Source organism: Panthera uncia, chromosome C2 (assembly GCF_023721935.1).
Source record: "Panthera uncia isolate 11264 chromosome C2, Puncia_PCG_1.0, whole genome shotgun sequence".
Lineage (NCBI taxonomy): Eukaryota > Metazoa > Chordata > Mammalia > Carnivora > Felidae > Panthera > Panthera uncia.
In genome coordinates, this window is record NC_064810.1 from 77,119,689 (window position 1) to 77,132,118 (window position 12,430).

At 38.8% G+C, this 12,430-nt stretch overlaps 1 protein-coding gene across 13 annotated transcripts in view; it reads right to left on the minus strand.

Moving 5' to 3' along the window:
* Positions 1 to 2,001: 2,001 nt before the first annotated feature.
* LPP (LIM domain containing preferred translocation partner in lipoma) overlaps positions 2,002 to 12,430 on the minus strand; it is a 679,983-nt gene continuing 669,554 nt past the window's right edge. For all 13 annotated transcript variants that reach the window (XM_049629520.1, XM_049629513.1, XM_049629514.1 and 10 more), the window contains 2 exons: positions 11,470 to 11,590; positions 2,002 to 8,372 (listed from right to left, as the gene is read on the minus strand). In XM_049629520.1, coding sequence (XP_049485477.1) covers positions 8,244 to 8,372; positions 11,470 to 11,590 — 250 coding nt within the window. In that variant the 3' untranslated portion in view covers positions 2,002 to 8,243. The remainder of the gene's footprint in view (positions 8,373 to 11,469; positions 11,591 to 12,430) is intronic.

The following is a 12,430-nucleotide window of genomic DNA, read 5'->3' on the forward strand; positions in this document are numbered from 1 at the left end:
TCCTGTTAAGGAAATTCCAGAATCTGTACTATTTAAGGTAGAGGGTATTCTCTGAATATAGCTGTGATTTTCTTCCGTTTCTAGTGACTTAAATATTCTTCCTTCAACGTCTACATCAAATCAAATGAATCAGTTCAAGATTTCGTACCAAATTTCACTCCTTCATGAAGCCCTGCTGATGCCACTGGGAAGAAGTGTCCTTCTCAGTTCAATATTCTTGAGTATATATTGAACCTGTTTGATCTTATTACAGCTGGACTGAATCAAAGTTATATGGGGGCTGATTCTCTTATAGTAATTATTAGATTCAGGAGATGATTAAGGGATGAAGGGGTTAGAAAGACAAAAGTAAAGAGAAATATGGACTCCTAAGGCTAGTTCTTAACTGATCACATAGGGAAGCTGCTCACTTGGTTTAAAGTGCATCACCAGATACAAACATTTGAACACAGAAGGGAAGCCAATCTCAAAACCAGTCAGCCGGTAAATATTTGTGTTGAACCTATAAAGTATCCATAACTCTATTTGCATCTTCAGCGTGGGAACATGGACAAGAAATGTATTATTACCGAGAAGACAGAGACAAAGGGAAAGGGTTACAGAGACTCTATGAACATTTATCAAGAAGTGGGACTCTCATGCATGGCATACACATTAGCTTGCTTCCTGTTTTCAGAATGACTTTGATTTTGGCTACCTCAAAAATAGTACAGGACACAAAGTCGTAAAAGGTTTGTTTTGTACACATGGGCGATCTAGTCTCATCTACCTTCCACACCCTCCTGGGTCTGAGTCCTTGGGGAAAATTTCCACATTGAGCATCAGTTTCTTTTGGGTGACTTCAATTCCATTTACTTTCAACCCCAAGAAAGTTTCATCAAGTAGACTGAAATAAAATTAGGAACTGTATTTGTCCAGTTGGCCAAAGGAGAAACAGAAGGGTGACTGGACTCGACACCATGTTCATAAATGGGAAAGAGTTGAAAGAGTTAGTGATATCTGTTCTCAAAGCAAAGATTGAGACATTAGTCTTGTTTTGCAAAGCCCCAGAGACAAATTTACATTCAGCATGAGGAAGAACTTTTGTAGTAAAGAGCTACCCTAATAGTAGAATGGACTGCTGTGAATAGTTCTACATACTGGCCAGGTCTTAAGATATGGGGTGGGGACTTGTTAGCAAAATAACAGAGGAGATTCAGGTCCTGAAAGGAAGCATGATTCTACATTTGTCTGGGAACAACACTGATGTTTGGGGTCAGCTATCACCCTTTACACTAGTGTAGAACACAAGATGACATAGCAACACCTGTCTCATTCTTGGCAAACCATTGTACGTCTGGGGTTGAGAAGTGAATTAGAAGCTATATTCAATGCCAAGTTGGCTGAATGCATTACGTGGGTTTTAATAAGGCTTCTATTCAGGTAAATTAGTTAAATGCCTATCAGAGTTAGATGAATAAGGTTTTCTCTTGCCCCTAAGTGGATGAGTAGCTTGGAAAAATTTTTTAAAAGGCATATTGTAAGGAAAGATTAATGCAAATGTTTTAAATTATTACAAAGGAATTATCTATAGGACTCCTTCACTTTCTAGTATATGTAACTTGGCTTCTAGAATATTAATTTTTGTTTATAACAAAGGCTGGAAATAGAGATGTATTACTGTGGTTAGAGACTGTGGATAAATTAAGTAACAGAAATAAAGAGAAAGATTTTAGTTACTTTTTTGTGTGTGATTTCAAGGGGGAAATATTCATGAATTTAATAAAAAGGCATCTTCCATACCACTTTCCACAAAATAAGCCACATGCATGCTGGACAACTAAAATAGTGTCTACAACTTTTTGCACAAAGGGGCAGGAAAGTAAAATAAAGGAATGAGTGTCCTTTAAAGGAAAATAAACCATATTATATATATATATATATATATATATATATATATATATATATATATATATATATATATATATATATATTAAAAGTTAGTTTTGGGTGTTTGCAACTAAAAAAAATGAAAGAGAGAAAACTAACATAAATCATTTACAGTTTGGCTGTTTAGGCATGAGGCACATTGCAGACAAGGGATGATTGGATTTAAACAAGAGAACCCTAGACCTAAAAATTCCTACTGTTGTCATCAGGTAAGTATACTGGAAAGGTATAAAGCATTACATGTGTGAAAGCAGAGACTCTGAACGTTCAGAGATGCTTAGGGTGCAGTGTGGTGTGCTTAAGAACATGTCAGAATATGTATCGCCATCTTTCAGGCTGAGAATGAGCTATGCCCCTCTCTTGGAGACAGACATGCATGATAAAGTCCTGGGGTAGCTACGATCATGTCATGGGACCTGGCAGCTGCTCTCATTTCACTTTCTCTGACAAGGGAAAAATATGATTATCCATAGTGATTTTTAAATACCTCATAAACTTGGAAATATAAATATTTTGTTTAAACAGCTACAATTGCCGATCCCTAAAACCCCTCTGAAAGTTCTAGAGTTACACTTTGCATGAACTCTCCTGCCATCATTTTAATTGTAGACTGCCCCTTCTCTTAAATCCCTCCTTTACCTCCTGAACCCCACTCTTCTTGGGGACAGGCTAAAAAAACAAAACAACTCTATTTCTGTATCCAAACAACATACCCGCTGAGACTTGGCACATTCATTTATGTACTGAATTAAATATGCATTATGTTTTACTTTCCTCATATGTGACCCTCTCAAAGAGGAAAATCAATGTCAATCCTGTGAAAGCTTATAGAAAGTGGAAGTGAAGCTAGAAACCAAAAGTGGAAATACATCCCTAGAATTATAAGCTTTTCCCAAACAAACTAAAAAAAAAAAAAAAAATGGGCACAGAGGGCGTATTTTTTCTTTTTATCAAAATTAGCCAGAGTTCAAAAGGATATCGGAGCCATATTTTAACAAAATGCTTACTGAGAAACCCAGACTTGTTCTTCTCAGGTTGCTTTTTATAAACACATTTCAGGCCTGTGATCTGTGCTCTAGAAACAACTCTGGCACTGACTACCCCCTGGAAAATACCGTGGTTCAACTATTAGGATGTAATATTATGCTCATAGGCAAAATGCTGATATGTGTAAAAATTCTGGAAGGATAATCATTTTTCCTTGCCATAAGGAAAATTACCAAGTTTCATTAGGAATAAAATAACATGCCACCACTTAAGAATATGACTATTTTGTTGGTCAAAATGCTTTGGATTTTTTGTTTTTAATTCTTAACCTAGTCTTAGAAAGATCACTTTGCATGTAGCTGAGAAAAGTAGGGCAGTCATAAATGAATTTGCTAAGAACTCTATGATCTGAGTCCCTGATGAAAACTCATTCAAATAAAACTGAAAGACTCTATTATCTCATCTCACTTTATGAATAAACACAATCTGGAAAATACAGCCTTTTAAAGGAAGGATTTATGGATGCCATGCATATTTGACGGTAGCCTTCTTCCCTTAATATGATCCTAATTCTGTAAAGATCAGAATGCACTAATAGAATTTACTTATGGAAATTCCAAGCACAATAACATTAGTAGGTAGGATGAAAAGAAGGAAAGAATGTAAGAAAGAAATGCAGGAAGAAAAAAAGGAGGGAGAAGAGGAGGTAGAGAGGGAAAGAGGAAGAATTCTCACCAAACCATGGAGATTTAATCAGGTAATATTTTCAAGGTTTGAAATAATATGCATTAAGCTGTGCAGACAGCAGTCTCTTGAGAAAAGCTTCGTTCTCGTTATCTGTCATGAAAATAACGACCTGAAATGTCCACCGTGGTCCCATATTAATGACTCAGGACTCAAATTGTTCTCAACTTGTTCTGGCCACTGTTAACTGAAAACAACAGACAAACCAAAACGCTATGATCATTACTAAAAGTGGATAGGCTGAATGGGTGGCAAAGGCTCAAACTGAAGTCGATCTTCACTATCTGACTAAAACCAGAGTTAAGACCAAACATACTCCCTAACAACGTTCCAAACATCACCTTCTGGCATACACGTGTTTTAATTTAGGAATCCGTAAGGTACTTCCAAGAGACAGGGAGAAAAGAAATGCTATGAGAAGACCTTAAGATAAAGAGTTCACACTTCTCTGGATTTTGTGTTCCATTTTTGATGAGTGTATCTTGGAAACTTGGGACATTATTATTTATGTTACGGCCTCTCCAGTGGAATATTCATAGTAGTGTAGTGAGGCTTTAACCAGAAGGCACACATACATGCTGCTCTCTGATTGTCTTCCATGAAAGTGCACCAAGAGAGTGGTCTCAGGAAAGGGACTTCAGGCACATTTTGCAGAGGTATATCTTTTTCAGCCTACTGATTTCCTACAGATGGCTAAAGCAGGGTATGGAACATGCTGTCATATTTCATTCATAACACACATGTACTGTAGCTCTAGGGAACAGATGGACAATCACTTGTTTAAACTACAAATGTGAAATACTAAGGTAGAATGGCAATATTTCTAGAAATGTATATGAGAAAAAGAAGCCTTTCCAAGCCAAGAGGAATGGTGAGAGGCTGTGAGGTTACATCAGTGTTTCCCTGATCTCCCTAGCAGCTGCCATAATTTCCCCGACACCCTTCAAAACTTGATAATGGAGGGATCAGGGGGCAGCCGACACAGATTTGACAAGAGAAGCCCAAACCATATCAAATAGAAATAACACTGTTATTCCTGGCTGGTTCACATTAATAGGATTTTTTACTAACTAGGAAAACTGTTCTAGGTTGTGTTTTCAGAGCCCTGCCTTTAGTCTATAAACCCTCTAGGATAGCCCCATTGTAAAAGTGCTCTCTTTCTTCCTCTGAACCCAAATAAAAATAGTTGGCTAAACATAGAGTTTTATACACTTTAAACATCACCATAAACATCTCTGCAGAATCTTTCGTGGTGAGGAAACAATGACAGTGTTGATAACTCTGCTGCATTAGCCAACAGACAGCCAATAAAGTAATTTTGATCAGAGAAGGTGCCCCTACAAAAGCCATTTGCCAATGACAGGAAAAAGAACTTGCATCTTTGAGCTGCAGAGATGTCCAGCATCTCAAAGCCTTAATGCCTCATGTTGGGACACATGACTTTGTTTTGAGTTTTAAATGCAATTTTGCTTGCAAATGAGACTCCACATGGAGTCCGTATGAGCTAGGGATCCAGACAGTGAAGATACCTGATTTTGAAATGGTGTGCAGAGCCCGTGACATAGTGGGTTTCCCTCCCCCCTTCCATGTCTCTCATTATACGGAATTACCAAGTATTTGTGTTCTCGACCATTGTTTAAAGCCAGTATATTTTAACAAACTTTCTCTTAGAAACTCTAATTTTTCTATTATTTATGAATTTAAATAACAATCAAGACGATATATCAAAAGACAAAAGAATTATAATTGTTAAGGTAGTATGATCTTTCTATCTCTGTTATAGGCAAAATTTCACGTAACTAGAACAGTAAAGAGTGATTTGGCATTGTTTAAACCAAAGGATTAATAGAAAAGACAAGAAAGCAATAGAAATCATATAATTAAGAAATCCTGGAATAAAATATGTAGGATCCTTTCCTTAATATACCTTGTGAAAGAAAAGAAATCTAAATCTAAATATTTCTGCATATGTATGTGTGCACATTCATTATTATAAAAGTATAATAGGTCTATATTAAAAAGAGATTTACTTTAAAACTCTTTGGTAAAGATACTCTGAGGTTATGTGATAAAAATGTACTATAAAGATTGAAAGCAAGCAGTATTCTGGCAATGCCACAGTGATGGGTCTGTGACAGCATTTTCTTATAACTCTCTCTCTTTTTAAAATGTTTTGGCTTGTAAACATTTAGTTACATAAGGACTTAAATGTAGCAAACAAGTAGAATGTTATTGCATCTTTATAGCATAAATATTTCATAAATTTTCCTCTTTTGGCAAAATTTATAATAATATGACTGCACTTCAAGAGATAACATCCATCTCTCAATAAATTGGGCTTTTGGCCTAAACACAATTTCCCCCAAGTATTTCATAGACAACAAATTGCTGGAACAATTCAAGCAGATTGTATTCTCTCTCCAACTGCCCAACAGTCAGTGCTCTTTGAGATCATCAGCATGGTCTGATCTTGAACTTGGAAGACAGAAATTCAGAGATACAGTCACTATTGTATCCTAAAATTCACATGCTGCCCAAAATGAATCCCATTGTATTTCACATTAAGAAACATATAAAAGACCAATGACAAGAGTAGCAAAGTAAGGAAAGGACAAAGTTTTCTGGGAAAACCTTGGAAAGCCATAACGTCGGCAGTTCTAACACAAAACTATTGGGTGAGCAAGGCAAATGAGCCGCAAATTAACTCAGATGAAGCTAAGGACTAAAGGCTTAAGAATTTCTTATTGAAAACAAGAAAATCAAACCAGCTTTACAATTATTTCTACTGAAGTAAAATAAATGTAATTGGAATTCCTGAGGCATGGGTTATAATTTAAAACATGCACAAATAACTTTTCATTTATGTTCTGAGGGTTAAAAATTAAAATAAAAGTCAGACTAGAAAATTGACTTTATCACTTTATAATCAGGAGAAAGCTATTTGTGGAATCAGGGACGGGTGCACAAGGGAATGGATCTGTATCTGTTATATTTGATTTCTTAAGCTGGTGTCACGTATACAGGGATTCATTATATTATTATTTATTCTTTTGTGTATATTTAAAATACTTCATAATTTAAAAGTATATACTTGTGGAAGATTTGAAGAAACGTTTAGGAAATCTCAATCCAAAATACTTGACTAGTTTACAAATGGCAACCTGCCATTATTAAGATGGGCATCTCTCTTTAAAAGAAACGAGTTAGAACCCAGAAGAATGGTTCTGCAGTTGGCAAGCAAGCATTTCAATGCCCAGTAAGAGTTTGAATAAAGATTCCAGGCAGAGACTTTGCATATTTTTAGCTCAGAAAGGCAATTTTTTTTTCAGCGATTGTCTGAAAGTGTGGTGTAAATGTCACATCGATGATATGAAAATGTCTCCTGCAATATGTAATTGGATTTATAGCAGGATTACAAGAGTAATGAAACTGTGGTTTCACAATCTTTTCAAGCTTTCCTGTCTTTTTAAAAGTAAACTAAACAAACTACACGATTTTATTATGTGTGCTCTGATTTGCAGTTGTCAGGCAAAAAGGACCTGGGCCTGGGGGAAAAAAAGGAAGAATATGAACAGTTCTTTATAAGCAATATTCCTCCTGGAAAAACTCAACTTTGGTAGTTGTGTTTGGATATTATAAACAAACAAACAAACAAACAACACAGCAATATTTCTCAGATGAAAAGTGGGATGGTTTTGGAAGTGTTATGTTCTATAGAAAACAAAATTTGTCTGTATTATTATGTCTAGGTAGCATGGAAAAGGAAACTCTTAAGATAATATTGTGAGATAATTAATAATAGGCTTTTCAAACATACCCCCCCCCAATTTTTTTTCCCCAGCGTATCCCACCCGTAATTCCCTCAGAAAAAAACTGAAGTTTGGATCTCACCAATAACTGTTTTCAAATGAGCCCTGAGCACCAAAATCACTATAGACTTTGAATTTCCAATCCAATTTGGTTGCAAATTCAATAGGCGCTTGTTTTAAACTATGTCATTTACAGCTTAAATTCTTTGTTGCCTAACATATACATTGCACACTTTTACCCCCACCCCCCCAAGGGACATGACCGGTTTAGAGCAACAGAAAGATGTACTTTTCCAATACACACAGAAAGAATGGCTGTCCTTTATGATCACAGGCAATGTGGAAGTGATAGGATGAGACCTTCAAGCCTAAAAGCACCTGTGAGTTGGCAGACTCACCCAGGAAAAAACTGTGTGACAGCAAATACCACACTAAAAAAAGCCATTCAACCAGATGAAAAGTGAGACAAACATAGGGATTAAAAGTTACAGGAATGCAGAAGTGAATGGGATGGAGTATAATCCGTGCAAAAATGTGGAAGTCCTTGGGAACAAAGGCCCATCAAGGTCCTACATGATTAAATGTGAAATGTGTATTTGGTGAGAACTTAAAAAAAAAAAATCTCATAATCTATGTGTTTCTAAAGAAAGGTTAATATTAGACGAAGAACAGAGACCATCCCACGGTTTGATTGCCTTTCCTGTATTTTTCCCATGTCTTTTCTTATCTTGTTTCTTGTGTTTCATTCTTCTCAGCGCCACCAACTAACTGAACTTAAAGGTCAGTGCTGGCCTTGGCCGTCAGCACCCTAATGCGGGCGGAGTTGCAGGTCTTGCAGAGGATGTGTCCATCCAGAGGGTAGCAGCCTTGGTTATCTCCTTCAGACAGGAGACCACCACAATCCTGGAAAGATAGATGGAAAGGATGTAAGTGAAAATGGCAACTGTGTACGTGAAGGCTAAATTCCTTAGCTTTCCATTCAAGCCCTCCCTCCATAATGTGGCTGTTTCCTGCCTTTCCTCTTCATACACCGCAGGCCCCCTCCAAGCCTTCCCTGGGATACAACATAATGTCTTGAATGAAACTGAACAAGAGATTGGGGACATAAAGACAAACAGTCAAATGACCCCCCTTCTCAGATTACCTAATAGGAAACGCGAGTCCCAGAAGAGAAGAATACCAGGGTCTGGGTGCCCAAGTAGTAGTTTTGTTCTCCTCTCCCAAGCAACAAAAACAGCAACAACAAGGACAAGAGAAAATAAAACAAGGGTAGATCCCCAACCACTGAGTCATCTTGACCTTTTAGCATTAGTCTAAGGATCTCTCAAAAGGAATACACAGGTGCAAGGACAGAACTCCTTGGCAGCTGGTGGGCAGAAGCCAAGCTGTAGAGTGCCTCCTTCCAAGCAGACGGGCCAGCAACAGTACTACTGTCCTCAGCACCTCTGCAGCTCCATTTGGGAAAGCGTTATACAAGAGTCAAATATTACCTTTGGAGAAAATGGAAGTTTCTCTGAAAAGAAAAATACAATACTTCATCTGGTGGTGGGTGCCCTTGCTAACTTCAGTAGAAACTCTTCTAAAAGGCTAGAAGTGCCGCATGCTCAGCTTTTGCTGTCCACTATGACAGCAAGGAGGTCACAGGGGCTCATGTCTACATTTGAATGCCAGTAAAATTTAAGTTTAGAAGGAGTATCGCCCACAACACAACAGCAGCAGCAGCAGCAGCAATGGCAGCAGGAGGCAGGCTCCCCAGAGGGCTGGCTTTGCCAAAATGAGCAAGCGGATATTCCGCAGTTCTAGAGGCATTCCGGAAACTGAATAATGGAATTAAATGAACTCTTTGCATCTCAAAAAAGAAAGGACGTGTCATAAGTGACATGGCTGTAAGCATTTAATGAGCAGACATCTATGATCACCTGAAAACCCTGAAGAGCCTGAAGTCAACCACAGTGTTGGGACCATTCATGGTTCTTAGAACCAAAAGGGGCCATATGGGGCATCCAGTCCAACCTCCTCGTTTTTATAGATGGGGAAGTGAGAGCAGAGAGGGAAGTGATTGGTCCAGTGTCATGAAGCATCTGTGACAGGGCTAGAACTGTGGTTTGCCCTCTCCTTATTTACTGTTCCTCTCATTTTATAGTACTGTTTTAAAAATTCATAGGAACTGGAGGGTATTACGCTAAGTGAAATAAGTCAGTCAGAGAAAGACAGATATCATATGTTTTCACTCATGTGTGGAATTTGAGAAACTTACCAGAAGACCATGGGGGAAGGGAAGGGGAAAACATTGTTTCAAACAGAGAGGGAGGCAAACCAGTAAGAGACTCTTAAATACAGAGAACAAACTGAGAGTTGATGGGGGGAAGGGGGGGAGGGGGAAAATGGGTGATCAACATTGAGTAGGCCACTTGTTGGCATGGGTGTTGTACGTAAGCGATGAATCACGGGAATCTACTCCCGAAATCAAGAGCACACTGTATACACTGTATGTTAGCTAACTTGACAATATATTATATTAAACAAATAAATAAAGAAAAAATAAATAAAAAAGTTTATAGGATTTCAAAGCAAACTTAATTTGTACCGCTGTCATTTAATCTGGAAGGAGAAAAGGCACACATTTCATGCAGCTCTTGGCACAAAAAACAAAACCATCAGAGGTCAAAGCCTATTTGTATGTATAGCAAGTGTGTGAGCAATGTTGAAGAGCTTTCCTTCTTTGAGCCTCAGTTTCTCCATCTGTGAAATGACTTCTAAGGCATCTATAAGCTCTTTCACACTTATGATTCAGGTCAGTTTTAAGGCTGGAGGTTGCTGTTCCTCTGTAGTCATAAAATCTTGTGTAAAAGCTGGTAGTTTATTATCTTTTTCTTAATTATTATTATATTTTCTTATGTCAAGGGAAGAGAGCTATATGGAACTTGGGCTCTAGGGCAAAACAAAGAACCCCACATAAATCAGGTGGTTAGCTACAGCTAAAGCAGTGAGTGTGGAATAAATGTAGTCCCAGAGAGCCAGAGACAGCCCCCCAGCCCTCCTGACCCCACCAGCCCCTTAGTCTTTGGAAGGTCACCTAGTGGGACTAGATGAACCAATGACAGGAGGGTGTGGCAATAGGCAGTTCATACTCTCCCCACAGAGAGAAGAGAGAGCTGCTAACTACTGCCCTCCAACCTGGATTACAGGCCTCTTGTACGTATTCCCACAGCACCTGTGCATACTTCCCCTGGAGCTCTTAGCAGCCGCCTGACCTCCTGTCTTATGTGCATAGTCAGTGCCTGCTAACTCAACCAGTCTCCATGACTTTGAGCATCAAGTTCCAACCCCTTGGAGAGGAGTGAGATCTTATCTTTCTCAATGGCTGAGAATGGATCTCCGTCCCATAGGAGTATCAGAGTCACAGTTAAAAACTCATTATAGGGGCGCCTGGGTGGTTCAGTCGGTTTAGCGTCTGACTTCAGCTTAGGTCATGAGCTCATGGTTTGTGAGTTCGAGCCCCATGTCAGGCTCTGTGCTAACAGCTCAGAGCCTGCAGCCTCCTTCAGATTCTGTGTCTCCTCCTCTCTCTGCCCAGCTCATGCTCTGTCTCTCTCTGTCTCTCAATAATAAAATAAACGTTAAAAAAATAAAAAAAAACTCATTATAACGATGACAATAATAGTAACAAGCATACCATTTCCTACTAATTTAGCACTTTGTGGTTTATGATTCTTTAACATACAGTTTTGTATTTTAGTGGCACAGCCATATTTGGGGAGGTGAATAAGTATTTGAGCCCTTTTTACAGGTGGGAAAATTGAGAGTGAGAGGTAAAGTGACTTATCCAGCGTCACCAGGATTAAATGAAAGCGTAAGATCTAAAACCCAAGTCCTATGAACACAGGTACCAGGGGTTTTCCCCAGATTTAATAACTGCTGTATTTGTGAAAACCTATTTCTCTTGGGCCTTGCAGCACCTGCCATGCACTGACAGGGTGTGGGGGTGCTGACCACAGACCTCACACCGGTAGCAATGAACATGGAAATCGCGATCCAGAGCCACAATCCGGACAGTCTCCTCCTGGCCCGGGGCCGGCATGATAGGCTCTTTGCACACAGAACATCGGGGGGCAAATTTCCTGAAAATGGAGACAACAGTTCTGGTTAGACATTGAGCATAGACACTGAAAAACAGGTGAGACCCACAAGTGGAAAGATGAGGGGTAGGTCAAGAGTCAGGACATCTGCTCTGTCATCTTGCATGACCTTGAGCAAATCACGATCCTTTTCTGGGTCTGTTCCCTCGGCTGTAAAATAAGGGATTTAGACTCAGTGACTTTTGAGGTCCTTCTAGATCATAAAGTGAGATTTCGTGAGGCTGGGGAGTGAGTGTATACAATCCTTATGGATGAAGAGCATCTAGGAGCTATTGGTCACATGGTATGTGGCATAGAACTCACTTGTGCATAGACTGCAAACACAAATCCTGGGTTAGGGCAGGGTCCTGGCGGCCCTTACTATGTTTTCTTTTCCTTGACCTCATCTTGTTTGACTTTCACTTCTAGACCTTATATGTACTCCCCAGGCCCTCCACAAATATTCTGAGGTTGGTAGCTGTGTCATTCCCACTTATTAGAGCCTCTTTCTTTGATACTAAGTTCTAGGAATTAACACAAGAAACCTCGACCACATATCTTTTCAAAAGAGCAGAAGTTAGCGACCTTAAATACACCAAACTTGCTATGACCAAGCGTGTACTTCTGACATTTCGATTGTGTTAAACTCTTGTTTGAAAAGGAAAAAGTTAAAAAGCTGTCAAGTTCTTTATTCTTCAGAGGGTTTTAGCACTTCCAAAAGGTATGAACACTTATACATATAGAGACACATATATGTGTGTTTTTGAGGTTAACTGTTAGTGAGGAATTTTAACATTTCTGAATCTCTTAACATTCCTGAATGTGACCGATGGCCCTAAAATT